This window comes from Amia ocellicauda, chromosome 1, assembly GCF_036373705.1.
Source record: "Amia ocellicauda isolate fAmiCal2 chromosome 1, fAmiCal2.hap1, whole genome shotgun sequence".
In the NCBI taxonomy this organism is placed as follows: Eukaryota; Metazoa; Chordata; class Actinopteri; order Amiiformes; family Amiidae; genus Amia; species Amia ocellicauda.
Window position 1 is genome coordinate 36,742,629 of NC_089850.1, and position 16,438 is coordinate 36,759,066.

A 16,438-nucleotide genomic window follows, 5' to 3' on the forward strand; every position below is an offset into this window, starting at 1 on the left:
TGTGGAAATAGAACCAAGCCAATAACAAATATATATATATATAAAATTAATCCCAATAAGGAAACCAAAAAAAGATAAAGGGTGGACACCCAAATCCCCTGAAGTACTTATTCCTTATTTTGTGCTCATGGAATCAATCTGTGTTCTCTTACACTGTTTGAAGATTGTGTAAAGGTCTCCACTTGTCTGTTAAAGCACCAACATTCGATTCCTGCTGCACTACTGTTTTATGAATATCACCCCACATGTCTATGAATGACTAAAGACTTTTCCCATCTCTTGTGTTTGTTTATGTGTTCCGTTCCTGTACACTTCGACAGTGTGATTCAAAAGCTTTGTGTTTGTGGGAGTGCATCTGCACGCGTTTGTGTATGTATGTGTGTTTGTGTACGTGTAATGAACGGCAGTTATGAAACCGGCAATAAACCACAGTATTATTATGCCATATGTAAACAGGCCCAAATCCCTGGCTGGGCTGTATGTGTGAGTGGGAGTTGGGGCCGCAGCATGGCCGAGATTCCTGGCACTGCAAAGCCCTTAATTTCACTGTTCCTGGGTTCCTGTTGGCCTGAGTGAGTGCGAACAACTGCACTGGCACTGTGACACACCCGCCAGGGCAGAGCAGCCTGATGGGACAGTGACTGCAGTAACTTTCATTGCCAAAACTGGTTTGAGTGCTTTGGAGGTTTGGAGACGCCTCTGGAGAGATGCATACCTGTTCATTCCTCATTCCTCTTCAAACTTCAAATTCAGAAGATTGGGGAGTTAGATAGATACCCACGGTAGAAGCAAAACTGACTAATAAAGCCGTAACAGGCATGGCATTTAAAACTAGACATTGTGATTCCTGTGCTGAGACACTTAGGCTTGGAAGCGAGGGAAGAACGTTCACTGAGTAACTGGAACCACTTTTTATGGAAAAGTAAGGTCTAAAGAGGTCCCAGGGCCCTAGTTATAATGTAGTCATGCATCATGCTATGATTGGCATGTGATTGACTCGTTGCTGTCTATCTTTAATTGTCTGGTGTAAAGGTCATAAATCATCATGTATTTGATTTTCTCAGGAAAGTCACCATCATGGAAGATCCGGATCAGAACATTCATCTAAAGAATCTGTCAATCCAGAAGGTAGCCAATGAAGAACAGGCTCTCAACTTGCTTTTCCTGGGGGACACCAATCGCATGATTGATGAGGTGAGAGGGCGGGGCAGGATGGCAGCAGCTGAGACACCCAGTGGCGAGAGCTTACAGCTAGCAAAAGCCTATGGGTTCAGTTGTAAGACAAGAACAGTATCTAGCAGTCAGTGTTCGTTAGAAAGTGGATTTTCTTTGCCTTGTTGGTTGTAGAGATACTGCTTAAAAGAAAAAGCATAGTATAGTGTATCTAAGACACTTCACAGGCTTTCACTGTGATTCGTGTAGAATAAGGCAATGGTGAAATCCTAATTTTGAGAGCAGTGATAAAGAAACTTACAGTCAGTAACTTTTTAATAGGTTTTTGGAGTTTTTTGTAACTATGGAGTTATTATTCAAATGAGCACTACCCAAACAGGCTGAAACAATCCAGTCTCTTTACAACCCTTTTCAGCTTTTGGTATAAATATAAACCTTCTGCATGATAATCTGTATCAGGTCCTCTTTGAATCTGCTCTGTTTCATGCTTGGTGTTATCGCTTTCATATTAATCTCAATGTCATCTCTTATGTCAGGCTGCTCATTTTATTCTGACATAGACTCTATGCTTCAGAGGAATTTAACTGCCTTTAGGAAAGAAAAACAAAACACTGGACAAAACTTTATTTCTGCAACAAAGCTGTGTAAGTCTGACCTTATGTTATGATAATTGCCAAAAGCATTTTTCAAGTAATTTCTCTATGGTATGGTTTTGAAGGAGATCAGGCTGGATTCCTGCTGTGAAATTGCGTGTGAAATTAAGGTCCTGATCCAGGCTGCCCCACTGTTTTGTGGGCAACGTGTGACATCCTGTGAACTATCCTGATCCTGCACTGTTTTCCTGTAAGCTGGGGTGTGATTTCTAGAAGCATGCCCTCTGTTCCAAGTCTGGAGGAGCCGCCAATTTTGGGTGGCCAAGATGCTTGCTCGGAAAAGGTCAGCACATACTGATGCAGTGTTATTCCTATCTTGGGATAGTTATCCATCAGTAATCCCTGCTGCCTTTCCAAGGAGCGAGTGTATAATTAACTGTCCTAATTGAGCATCAGAATGCCAGATTCTTCCCAGAGCAGCATTTCGCTAAATGTTTGCACTATTGGAGCAGAAAAGATTCTTCTTTCTTTTTTTTTTGTCATTATATAAATCAATGATAACCATATGTTTGACTGAAAGATGACACATTCAGTCTAAATGGGGATCATGACATAATACACAGAGGCTTTTTACGGATTTTAGCTGGAGTTTGTTACTGGACAGGAAGTTGGCTCACCGATGTGTGTACCTTTGATCTGCTTCCCCTTGATTTGCTACCTCTGGCCGCCCACGTGTGCCCGTTTTTTCTTTTTTACTTCCCTGCTGTATGCCGTGCAGCTGTTGTCCCCCTAACCCCTGTGCACAAACGCTGCTATTGTTTATGCGGACACCCCTTGCCATGGTGTATACTGTGCTGATCAGGCACAAGCCGGGGGTCCCTCATCTTGTGTGGCCACTGGTGTTTTTTGTGGGACTGATTTTTATAAGTAAACAAACAACAACACAAAAAGCTTTGGTCTGATGTCAGCATTCTGCTTTGTTGCAGGCAGGAGCGGAGAGTGTGTCTCTGATTTTCTGGGGCTTGAGGTTTTTACCATTTACTATACCATACATGGCCTTTTTCTCTGCCTTTGCCTGTTAGTTATTGTGCATTTCTTTCTGTCTCCAAGTCTCTCTCTAGTGTTTGGCCTGCTGATCCTTTTTAATATATCAGTATCCATCTATCAGCCGCTTAGCTTGATATCAGTATTATCTTGTGTCTGTGTTAGTCTATTGTCTGTGCATCAGTCTCGCCAATTGGATCTGCACTTCATCTCTCCCTTATTAATGTGTCTCTTGTATCTTGTGAGTCAGTCAGCCAGCCAGCCCGTATTTATGTCTTTCCTTGTGTGACTATGCCCCCAGATTATGTGCTCAACATATTTTTAGCTACGGAAAATAAACTTCTTTGTTTTTCAGTTCACCATATGTGTACATGACGCCGATCCTTGAAGGTGATTACATGAGAGAGGAAATCTCAGGGAAAATTAGGTAGTCTTTTTTTTTGGACTTTATTGAAAAAAATCAGGCCTGTAGGTGGACTGTCTGTAGCACCAGATATGGTCTTCCAAAGGGACACCTTACACACTGTTTCTAAAGCCAAATTTCAGTTTATAGCAAAGCTTCCTGTTTTGATGAGATTTGACTGTGGCCCAGTCGCAACTCAGACTGCAATGCATCGTATAAAGAAACGCGTGGCAACTGGAATCGTCAGCCGAAGCTGGACGTGTTTCCAAAGCTAATTGAAAGCCATTATCTGCATGTGCTTGAAGCGTGAGTGTAAAAGAGTTGAACTGCTCGTAGCGCTCATCAACTGCTCCCCAGGTTCCGATTGTTGGAAGGAATCCGAACAGCTGACGCTGGCAGAAGAGAAAAACTCAGAACGTGAAAAAAAGGAACACAAACTATCCCCACATGCTTGAAGCGTGTTGACTGTTTAAATATTTTGTTATCTCTAGCGTTTTCTGGGACTTTTGTTGTTCACACATTGTTGTTCACACTGTTTCAAAGGCTAAACTGGGGCTTTGGATTTCTAATTGCTAACTCAACAACCATGTGAGTCTTACTGCCTCATCTGTGTATTCAGCTGAAAGGCTTCAGTAGTGACGTAATACTTAGTATTACTGGTGTGTTCATGTTCTGTCATAATTGGCTGTGGAAGAAGCAGAGACATTACCCCCAAAGTTATGGATGAAAATGCAGTGTGAGCAGGTGCCTCATTTCAACTCTACAGGTTGATGCTTTGCTCTATGAATGCCATCAGGAGCTGTACAATCCTTTCTTTTACTTCCAGCGTTGTGCAAGGTTAGTGTCTCTCTGGTTAGCGGTCTCTCTTTGGCCACATTGCAGCTGTGAGATGGCGAGGTGTGAACAGAGTAGCCTCCTCTCTCTCTCTCTCTCTCTCTCTCTCTCTCTCTGCACTGCACTGCACTGTTGGAAGGTAAGAGAGGAGACAGTTAGTCAATGAGGACACATCAATGCTGCCAGTCCTCTTTCATCAGCAACACTGTCCTAAACACCGAATGGTCCTGCTAACCCACGCCATTGTCTGTTGTTTGTCTTTACTTGAATTTCTTTTTTAAGGTAATTAATCTCTCTCCCCCCTCATCTTCTGAAGTTTTATGTATGACATTTGTTTTTATTTTAATTCATAATTATTGCACTTTGCTTCTCTGCCTGTGACATTTTACATAAAGTACCTCATTAATTAATACTCCTTAAACTGAAATAAACTCAAAACCTGACCTGAAAAAAAAAAAAAACATTCTGCCACCAAAATATGAGGCACCAAACAAGGCAAAACTGTCCTTACTTTTCTTTTTTGTAAGGTGATGTAAAACAGCCCAGCCACAGATGATGAGGTCCTTTATCTTTCTTCCTGATATCATCTTGTAGACAAAAACATATAAGTGCAACATGATCTGAGGCAGAGTATCTTTTTATATGCGTCAAACATTATATTTATGATATAAAAGTCAGATTGCTCTGTGATAAGGGGATATCTGTGCTCCACTGTTCTCTGACTGCCCTCTATGTCTGTGTCTCTGGCAGACCCCGATGAACATTGCATCCACGCGCTCTCACTGCATCTTCACTGTGCACGTGACCAGTCGGGAGCCGGATTCCTCCACGGTGTGCCGCTCCAAACTGCACCTGGTGGACTTGGCTGGCTCTGAGCGCGTTGGCAAGACTGGGGTGGGAGGGCAACTCCTCACCGAAGCCAAGTACATCAACCTGTCCTTACACTACCTGGAGCAGGTACCAGAACCACGCTCTTCCAAGAGTTTCTCTCACCATCTATCTCACTCCTTCCCATCTTTATAGCTTCACTTTCAAGAACAAGTGTGGGTCCCAGTAGTCCCACTGTGCTAACATGCCACCATATATATGTTTCTATTGTACTGAGCCATATCCTACTAGTTTTAAAAAGATAAAATAGTTACTTATGAGAGAGAACAGCAGTTTTATTTACATTTTTTATTAATTTTGCAGTTTTTCCAAATTAATTAACCATTTATGGAGTATTACAAGCTGTAAATATGTTACAGTAGTATAATAAACGTGTGTACTGCACTTAGTCATTAGTAAATCCTTTCAAAACTTTGGACAATCAGGAAATGGTGTTTTGTCTCATGTTGAAATGAAGAGGTTTTTTGTGACGAGCAGGGTGTTTTGCTGTCACCTCTCTTCCCCAGGTGATCATCGCTCTGTCGGAGAAGAATCGCTCCCATATCCCATACCGCAACTCCATGATGACCTCGGTGCTGCGGGACAGCCTGGGCGGCAACTGCATGACCACCATGATCGCCACGGTGTCGGTGGAAAGGAGGAACCTTGACGTGAGCCTCAGCACTTAGAAGGGCTGATTAAAAATTGTATTTGTGTATATTGCAAACCCCTTTGCTCACAGATTAAATCTATCGAAAAGAGTTTCCATGGCCTCACAATGCCTAATGCAGCCGCTCTTGTCTGTCTGCTCTCAGGAGTCCATCTCCACCTGTCGATTTGCACAGAGAGTGGCACTTATCAAGAATGAAGCCCTTCTCAACGAGGAGCTGGACACAGGACTGGTGAGCCATATTATAATCAGAGTTATTTATTGTACTGATTTGTGCCTGCATTTAAGTGTCTGATGCCTATATCCAGGGTGACGTGCATTCTAAACCAAAATTGCGTTAGAAACGTACAAGGAGCAGAAGATATTATTGCATTGCAGATGCTGAGTAGTGCAAAGAGTTCTAATAGAAATGTACAGTACAGCCTAATGGTACAGTATAGAAAACCTCCAGCAGCACATAAGGAGCAGAGTCACAAGACTTCGAGCTTGAAGAGCATAAAGTGGAAATAAGAATTGATTAAAAAGACGATTGTGGGCAGAGTGAAGTAGTGCTGAAGTACTACACTGAGGGAGCACTGAAAATTTCCCTGCAGTTCTTATTTTTAGATTGATATTATGTAACGGATGTAGTCATGAGGATATATTGTGATGCTGATTTGGATTGTACTCCTTCATCAAAAATGCATCACTGCGAATTAAGGCAAATCCTCAATAGATAATTTGCTGCTCTTGCCAATGTTCCAAACGCCCAACTGCCTGAGGTGACAGTAGGAAATTCATCAGCCAAATGACCACCCTGAAGAAGATCTGTGTGAAATGTGGACCAGGCGGGACCTATGAAACATGATGATTCTGTAGCGAATTAGGACAATGTCCTATGTGTTGTTTATATCGTGAACAAAGGTGTCTTTGTTGTGTTTATCTAGGCAACATTTCTGATTCATTGTGTGTCAGTGTATAGTCTAATACCGATGCAGCTACTGACACATTATTATAGCAGAGACATTTATAAATCGGGGGTGTCGCTAGACCCTATTTAGGGGGGCTTCAGCCCCCCTGTATTTTCTCTCAGCCCCCCAAAAATAATACGATTATGAAGAAACGGCATGGTCAAACAGTTCAACAAAACACTGTCAGCCGCCCCTTGTATTTTCTCTCGGTTCCCCTAAAAATAATACAGCAAAAAAATCCGTGAATGAAGAAGTAACTCTGCAAAACACTGTCGGCAACCCCCGCCCTGCTCTAACACCAGAAAAAAACACAGTCGGCACCCCAATCCTGGACACCATTTCGATGCCCACCTAAAACTTGAAGTCTAGAAACGCCTCTGGCATAAATAACAGCACTTTATTGATATTGGGGTTTGTTCACACTCGTTGTCATTCTATTAGATTTTTATGATTTTCCAGGAACGATAGTTTTGAGATCAGCACTGATAGCCGACCAGTTGAGTCAGAGGCCCTTATGCAGTACACTCTGTCTACAATTAAAACTAGGGACCGCCATAATACAAGAGTGGGATGCAGACAATCCTGCAGACTGATCACAGAAAGGCCTCCATTACATTGTGTTGTAGCTGCTTGGTTCCTGGCCAGGCCTGGAGTCAATGAGCTGGATCCAGCCTCGTGGGTCACTGCCCTGCACCCCTGGGCTCAGCCCCCAGCTTAGAGCTGGACTGATCAACACATGTGGACTTACAATGGAAGTCTTTAGCCTGTGGCCTGGTTAGATATGACTCATTCTGTGTCAGGCTTGAATTGAAAGCAAGAAATCTACTGGGCATACAAAGGACCATGTGTGAGGGGAGAAGTTAATCATATTTATTTTTCTTATTCTCTCACTCGTTATTTCTTCATAATCCGTAATCATTTCCATACTACAAAGATCAGGTGCTAGTTGCATGTTGATTCACTTTAAGTGTTAAATGTAGCAGATTTCCTCGTTAACTCCTTAACTTAGTTAAGGTGCTTAATGCAACAGTCTTAAACAAGTATACAGTGAGGGGAAAAAAGTATTTGATCCCCTGCTGATTTTGTACGTTTGCCGACTGACAAAGAAATGATCAGTCTATAATTTTAATGGTAGGTGTATTGTAACAGTGAGAGACAGAATAACAACAAAAAAATCCAGAAAAACGCATTTCAAAAAAGTTATAAATTGATTTGCATGTTAATGAGGGAAATAAGTATTTGATCCCCTGTCAATCGGCAAGATTTCTGGCTCCCAGGTGTCTTTTATACAGGTAACGAGCTGAGATTAGGAGCACTCCTAATCTCAGCTCGTTACCTGTATAAAAGACACCTGTCCACAGAAGCAATCAATCAATCAGATTACAAACTCTCCACCATGGCCAAGACCAAAGAGCTGTCCAAGGATGTCAGGGACAAGACTGTAGACCTACACAAGGCTGGAATGGGCTACAAGACCATCGCCAAGCAGCTTGGTGAGAAGGTGACAACAGTTGGTGCGATTATTCGCAAATGGAAGAAACACAAAATTACTGTCAGTCTCCCTCGGTCTGGGGCTCCATGCAAGATCTCACCTCGTGGAGTTTCAATGATCATGAGAACGGTGAGGAATCAGCCCAGAACTACACGGGAGGATCTTGTTAATGATTTCAAGACAGCTGGGACCATAGTCACCAAGAAAACAATTGGTAACACACTACGCCGTGAAGGACTGAAATCCTGCAGCGCCCGCAAGGCCCCCCTGCTCAAGAACGCACATGTACAGGCCCGTCTGAAGTTTGCCAATGAACATCTGAATGATTCAGAGGAGAACTGGGTGAAAGTGTTGTGGTCAGATGAGACCAAAATCGAGCTCTTTGGCATCAACTCAACTCGCTGTGTTTGGAGGAAGAGGAATGACCCCAAGAACACCATCCCCACCGTCAATCATGGAGGTGGAAACATTATGTTTTGGGGGTGTCTTTCTGCTAAGGGGACAGGACAACTGCACCGCATCAAAGGAACGATGGACGGGGCCATGTACCGTCAAATCTTGGGTGAGAACCTCCTTCCCTCAGCCAGGGCATTGAAAATGGGTCGTGGATGGGTATTCCAGCATGACAATGACCCAAAACACACAGCCAAGGCAACAAAGGAGTGGTTAAGAAGAAGCACATTAAGGTCCTGGAGTGGCCTAGCCAGTCTCCTGACCTTAATCCCATAGAATATCTGTGGAGGGAGCTGAAGGTTCGAGTTGCCAAACGTCAGCCTGGAAACCTTAATGACTTGGAGAGGATCTGCAAAGAGGAGTGGGACAAAATCCCTCCTGAGATGTGTGCAAACCTGGTGGCCAACTACAAGAAACGTCTGACCTCTGTGATTGCCAACATTGGTTTTGCCACCAAGTACTAAGTCGAAGGGGTCAAATACTTTTTTCCCTCATTAACATGCAAATCAATTTATAACTTTTTTGAAATGCGTTTTTCTGGATTTTTTTGTTGTTATTCTGTCTCTCACTGTTAAAATACACCTACCATTAAAATTATAGACTGATCATTTCTTTGTCAGTGGGCAAACGTACAAAATCAGCAGGGGATCAAATACTTTTTTCCCTCACTGTAGGTGTAAACTTATTCAAGATTTTTTCAGTTTTCTTGAGTGCTGTCCTGCTGAAAGTTGAGGTTGCATTGATACATCCTCTTCTATAAAGAGTCATGCAGTGGAAAGGGTTATATATAAAAATGATGTATTCATTTTATGCCTCTCATCTTTTAAAAACATTGGTTCAATGTTCATTTTCTCACAGGCTAAATGCATTTCGGTTGTCTCAGTCCAGCCTCAACAAGACAACCAGTATTTAACAGGCCTCTGTACGCCAACCTCTAGTATACAGGATGTGGATTGGAACGACTGAAAAACTCACTCAGCCGTGGATGGCCAGTCTGTGCAAGTCACTGCTTTTCACTGTCACGTCTTTGCTGTCAGGGTGGATGAAGAGCTTCATTGGTATCCATCCACTGTTTTCAGGCAGAGAAAACATATCTCCATTACTTTCCGAATTCAATTAAAACAATATGCTTTCCAACAGCAGTTCCGAGTTATCTTTGTCAGTCCTGTTTTATGGTCTGGGGCATAACGGCTTAAACTGACAGACAGTGCCCGGTTTTAAACCATTATAAAATGTTTTAAAGACAGTCTGCGGCTTCATGTTATTTGATTTGGTGTCTAGCAGGGAAATAATGGACAGCAGCTACTGCAGCCTGATGGTCCACAGCGTTTCTCATTGCAATCCTTAAAAAATTCAACACAATAGAATTAAAGTAATTCTTCAAGACTAAACACAATACAAAGATGCGTAATCCAGCTGGCAGAAACTAAATGCACACAAATGATCTCACAGTGGTATTGATCATCTTTCTTACTGAATAATGTTTTTGTTTCACTTTAAATTTGCTGATCTCGTTGATTGTGCTTCGTTATTTTAAATATAATTTGTTCTCGCACAGATTTGACCTCGATAGACATACTTGTAATCCTAGACATTTCAAGGATTGCCACATGTCATTTTATACTATTACGTCCTGTGTGATTCTATAATACGTGGGGCCTATGATTTATTCATTGATTTAAATCATGATCAACAAAATACAACTATTGCAAAAATACCTAACTCCTCTGAATGATGTACCAGTTTCAAAGGGGCTTGTCACCCCAGTGTGTTCATTTCTGTGAGATAAGAGTTTCTCTGCCAGCTCAGATCAGTGCTTGAAGAGTTCCTCCTGTTTTGCAGAGTCAGCTTGCTCTCAACCCAGAGGAATGCATGTTTGTTTGTGGTCTGCATTCTGGTCATTACCTGGAGGTGCTTGCATGACTCATCTAAAGCTGTGTTGTGGATGTCTGCATCTGCATGAATACCCACATCCTTCTTTGCCCAGGGAATGAATAAACTCCCTGGATAAACTATACCCCCCCACACCAAAACACACAAACACCCAAGGCCCTCTGCAGAGGTCATCAGTCCTGAGAGCCTCAGGAGTTTTGCCGTGCCGACGACCAGACAGCCTTATTAGCACATACCTGCAACCCAAACACTGAGCTATTAGAGCCAGCCAGAGAAAATGTTTTGGAACGCAGTTTTAAAATTCCTGCAGGTTCATCTTGCCAAAGACATTTACACAGGAAAGAGTGGCGGTATCAGTGCGCTTGTTTGCGGTAGGTGTGTTAGCTGAGATTTAACAGAGGAACTGTACAGCTCCCTGAGAAAGCCAGTCCAGCACAGCCACTTGGTTTCTGAGAAAGATGATACTGCTAGGGAATGGAAACTTGACATTTTTAAATTCCTACATGACTCCTGCTTGATTTGGGTGTATGAGTAACATAATGCTGAATTAAGAATCTAAATTGTGAAGATTTTGTAGTTTAGTTGTCATGCATGTATGAACTGTATATTTGGATGTTTGAGAAAAAATAGAAAAAATAGAAAATTCTAAATCAGAAAATGTAGAAACTTGATACGTTTCCACTGTGGATACAGATTGAGGTAGAAATGGTCTTATGGTTACAAGTATTATTTTAATTAAGCTGTTTTGCACTAAAATCAAGTTTATTGATAAAATAATGCTTAGAGTTAGAGGAACTAGTAAATGCAGGATAGCATTTTTCTGCGTTCACTCAATTGTGTGTAGACTTGTATGGGCCTAGTTAAAATGTTTAGTGTTGTCTAGGCTTCTGGTACAGATTGTTGTTAGGGCGAAAATAGGGTTAAGGCCAAAACACTTCAAAAATAACAATAGATCAAATGACTGTAGGTGGGACTACACACATCTAATTCATGCTCCTGATTGAAAATTATTTATGTTATTTTTCATTATTTATAGTGACTTTTTAAAATGTGGATAGTCATTCATCCTGCGTAGGCAACCTTGTGCACACTTCGCGTGAGGCTGTAACTGAACGGGACCGAGGGATTGCAGGAACTTGTCATTGCTAGCTTCTAAAGGATGTGGAGGGGAACGCCTGCACCCTGTGGGAGATTGTGGCTGGAGCTCCTTTCCCAGGATCCAGGGCCATCCGAACACATGCTGTGTGAGGACTCTCTGATGTCATCTTGTCATACAGCATGTGGCCGGCCACAGGACTCATCACGGCTTAATTACCCTATGGAAGGCGGTCAAAGGCCTAATTAGTTTCTTCTTTGGGTGCTGGATCTGAATTGCCTGTTTCCACTGGCTCTGCAGCTTCAGCAAAGACTCAGTGCTTTGCATGATTCCAGTTTCGTTTAGTGGTGACCACAGAAGTTAAATCATCAGGCTCTATTTTCTTTACCGTCCAAATATAGAAAGGCTGTTGTGTCAGCCAGGCCAGGAAAGTGATTGTGTGAAAATGAAGGTCTGTAAGTGCAGTTTATGCAGTTCTTTGGATTCAGAGTGAATGATGAATGACTAGTAAAGGTCTTCTGGGATCTGAGTCAAGTTATGTTTGATAGTGTAGTTTCAAGAACATTATGGACACCAGGAAGTGGAAAGAACATCAAAAAATATTAATAGTAAAACAACTGTTGGAGAGACTGGAATAATTCTCACACATAGGGATTTATGTCAAATGCTATAAGGCTTAAATTGTTAGAAAGAAAACGGGGAAAAAAGAAGTCCAGCAATAGAAAATTTGATGAAGCTAAATTATAATTAGAAATGCAGATGATATCAGAAGTGATCTTACAAGATGCATATTAGGAGCAATTATGCTAAATTAGTCTAGGGCTTATTAAATTAGGTCTACATTTTGGTCTGGGCTAAGGTTAGGGTTAGAGTCCTACGGTAGACTTTGGCTCTGGAGTTAGTACCCTTGTGACATCACAGCATATTTTTCGATCTCTGATTTCTGGTACATAGAATGAGCTGGACATGAAAAACTCCACATAATATGTCTCTACTTATAGAATAACCTGAGAAAATATGGATTTTCTGTGGAGTTCCCCTTTAAATCAGAAAATGTGCCAAATGTAGTTAGTGTTAATTTCATATTTTGGTCTGTGCTAAGGTAATAAATAGAGTCTCCATTATTCTAAGACATTTGTTAAAGCTAAGGTTCAACTCTGGCTGCCTGGCCCCCTATGACCCCTGCTGTTTAGTATCTCAGTGTGTTGTTTGGAGATCTTGCAGAGGGCTCAGTCTCCTGTGGTTCAATGCCAGCGCCTCTCTTTGAAGCATCAATATGCTGACTTGACCTGACAATTACTCTGATGGAAGTTACATCCTGGGTTACATCCTGTATACTACTGTAATGCATTGGATTTGACATCTTGACATAAAGATTGTTTATGCTGACAAAAAAAGAACCAACTCCAAATGTCAAGGGGACTAGGGTAAATATAGCAGGTGAACAGAAGGTGCTTGCCTGTGTATAGACATATCAGTGTTACTCGATTTAATCTGCTATCTCGACACCAAGAAAATATTATCATGCTTTTCAGCCTCTACCACAGTTCTTTGCGCAATGTTTAAATAAGAAATTGATTTGCATTACGGTCTCAAATGTGGCCTTTTTATTATCTTAATAATTAGATGTTAATTTGCTCACACTGTGCCCTCAGTAAATACTTGTCTAAGAGGTAAAGCAAAGCTTGTTTATAGATACTGCAATGGGGGCTCTTATAATGCGAAGGAAAACTTTTAAGAGTTTAAATAATGTATTCAAATTACAATAGGAGAATGGAAATGATTTGGGGTCATTCAATTAGAAATTGATATCCAATAAGCATGGTTGAGTAGTGTCCATACTTTATGAACATGAGGTCAATAGGTTGCACTGTGACCATTTCATCACAAAGTTTTTACTGTTCACATTCATCGGCAACAAGTCTTGTGTAAAATTACTGATTGAGCCCTCGGTCCTCAGGTTTCCAGCAAACCATTACAGTTCCTCCTGCTGGAGCTGCAGGGCGTGAGGGATTGTGCTCGCTGCAGTGAGATCCTGATTAGTTTGCTGTGGTGGTTTTCTTGCTTTAAAATGCTGATCGCCCAACCCAGGTTTCTTCCAGGAACTCCAGCCCACCACAGAAACCTTAGTCGCTGCAGAAAACCATTACAGCCTCTTCACTAGCAACTGCCGATGAAGGGTTTTTAGATGGAGAGTCCTGTTGCTGGGTGGAAGGTTGTCTTGGGATGCGGAGAATTTTGGATTCTTTATTTCACTGATGTATGCCATTGCTACAACGGGCACAGCCTTCGGTTTGTTTGCCAGGCCGCATTTGTTTTCTGGGTGGTCGAAACCGTTTTTCCCGTCAGTGCGATGTCAAAGCAGCCTCTAGCCAGAATTTTCCTTTTGCATATCCCACTTTTCTGAATAATAATAATCTTGAAAAACCTACAACAATTTAAGAAAAAGCATTCTGTTTTATCTCAAAAGTACAACAGCAATATGTGGTCAGATTAGGTGTTCTGTTTAAGACACAGAGACTTGGAAAGGAGCACTTCACTGCTGGGAAGCTTCTCCCACATATATTTGGAAAATCAGGACTTTTCACTGAATAATCCTGGTAATATTGTTAAGTGAAAGGGCCTGGTTTTCCAAAGTTGGTAAATCGTTTACTCATGAGTAAGCCCCACAGTTCATGTTAAGTTTATTTTACAGTAATCTCAAATTAATATTTTGGGGGACTTTTTCAACCAATCTGAGAAATAAAGTGAAGCTTTACATATGCTACAATAGCTCTAATAAAATCATGAAAATCAGGCCCAAAGTGAGTAAATGTTGAAGCTCTCTTTCTGCTGAAAAATCCTTCTTCAGTGTGGCCATACCAACCACAGTCCCCCATGGGGTCTCTAGCAGGACCTTCCTCTTTAACCAACCTCTCCTTAACATCTCAATAATTTCCAGAGAAAAGTAGCAGTGCTGGCCACTACTGAGTATTGGTGGCCTTGCAGTTGAAGACCACCAGGAGAATAAAAGCAGTTGGAGCAAGGGCTGTCTGTCTGTACTTGTAGTGATAGTATCCCAGAGGCAAATCAAATAATACATATAGTTGGCAGATGCTTTGGGAGAGCAGTATGTAAGAGAGATGGACTGCTTCTGGATTTGCGTCCGCTGGAAGCAGGTTCTACGCTGATGGTTTGAATTTGTGAAGCTTCCTGAAATCTATTTTTAAATGCTGCCACAAATTTGAAGCATTTGCTTTTAATCTGTATGCTGATGGCTAACCTGAAAGAACTGTGAATAAACTGAGAGGGAGAGAGAGAGGGAGGAACTGAGGGAGGCAGAAACAGTGAGGGGGGGGAAAAGGAGTGGTGGGGAAGGGGAGAGTGAGAAGGAGCGAAGGATTAGGAGAAGGAGGAACACATAAATTCAAGCAGAGGACAGGGGAGGAAGGGAAAGGGAGGGAGTTGGCAGAGTGGGAGGCAGGGGAGGAAAAGCATCTAATTCCAGCTGTGTTTGCAGTTGATTGTGAAGTTGAAGAGGGAGATCCAGGCCCTGAGAGAGGAGCTGGCCATGGTGACCGGGGAGCAGAGGGCTGACCAGCTCACAGACGATGAGATCCACAAGTACAGCAACTCCTTACCTATCCTGCTGGCCTGTATATAAATGTTCATAGGTTATATGCATTAAGGTTACCTTCATATCTGTAAAGTAAATTCTCATTGAATAGACATTTCTCAATTCTGTTTTGTGAGAGCTACCACGACCTCCCTGCTACTACTCACTGATTAGTTTTGTTATCAGTACCTGGCCAAACAGTGTTACTGAGAAGAACATAGCAGGGCCTTTTTTATTATAGCTATCTTATGTAGTTACGTATGTATCATGATGCAATATATACCGATCAGCCATAACATTATGACCACTGACAGGTGAAGTGAATAACACTGATAATCTCGTTATCGTGGCACCTGTCAGTGGGTGGGATATATTAGGCAGCAAGTGAACATTTTGTCCTCAAAGTTGATGTGTTAGAAGCAGGACAAATGGGCAAGCGTAAGGATCTGAGCGATTTTGACAAGGGCCAAATTGTGATGGCTAGATGACGGGGTCAGAGCATCTGCAAAACTGCAGCTCTTGTGGGGTGTTCCCAGTCTGCAGTGGTCAGTACCTATCAAAAGTGGTCCAAGGAAGGAAAAGCGGTGAACCGGTGACATAAGAACATAAGAAAGTTTACAAACGAGAGGAGGCCATTCGACCCATCGTGCTCGTTTGGTGTCCATTAATAACTAAGTGATCCAAGGATCCTATCCAGTCTAGTGTGGTCCGATCCAACAGACGAGCTACTGTAGCTCAAATTGCTGAAAAAGTGAATGCTGGTTCTGATAGAAAGGTGTCAGAACACACAGTGCATCACAGTTTGTTGCGTATGGGGCTGCGTAGCTGCAGACCAGTCAGGGTGCCCATGCTGACCCCTGTCCACTGCCGAAAGCGCCTACAATGGGCACGTGAGCATCAGAACTGGACCACAGAGCAATGGAAGAAGGTGGCCTGGTCTGATGAATCACGAGTTCAAGGTGTTTACTTGGCCTCCAAATTCCCCAGATCTCAATCCAATCGAGCATCTATGGGATGTGCTGGACAAACAAGTCCGATCCATGGAGGCCCCACCTCGCAACTTACAGGACTTAAAGGATCTGCTGCTAATGTCTTGGTGCCAGATACCACAGCACACCTTCAGAGGTCTAGTGGAGTCCATGCCTCGACGGGTCAGGGCTGTTCTGGCGGCAAAAGGGGGACCTACACAATATTAGGCAGGTGGTCATAATGTTATGGCTGATCAGTTTATATGAGAAATGATGCATGATTCAGATGGATCAATACTATGTCCTGTGCTACTCCTCTAACAAATGAGAAATGTGTTGACACCTTTGATCCTTAATTTGTGTATAATTTTTTTTTATTACCTCATTGATTGTTGATTTATTGTTTA

General features: G+C 42.2%; 1 protein-coding gene across 3 annotated transcripts in view; it reads left to right on the top strand.

The window, feature by feature from the left end:
* The window catches only part of kif6 (kinesin family member 6), a 101,594-nt gene that overhangs the window by 17,833 nt on the left and 67,323 nt on the right, over nucleotides 1-16,438 (top strand). For all 3 annotated transcript variants that reach the window (XM_066703395.1, XM_066703412.1, XM_066703403.1), the window contains exons 6-10: nucleotides 1,065-1,194; nucleotides 4,798-5,004; nucleotides 5,442-5,585; nucleotides 5,730-5,816; nucleotides 14,968-15,071. In XM_066703395.1, the coding sequence (XP_066559492.1) occupies nucleotides 1,065-1,194; nucleotides 4,798-5,004; nucleotides 5,442-5,585; nucleotides 5,730-5,816; nucleotides 14,968-15,071 (672 nt within the window). The remainder of the gene's footprint in view (nucleotides 1-1,064; nucleotides 1,195-4,797; nucleotides 5,005-5,441; nucleotides 5,586-5,729; nucleotides 5,817-14,967; nucleotides 15,072-16,438) is intronic.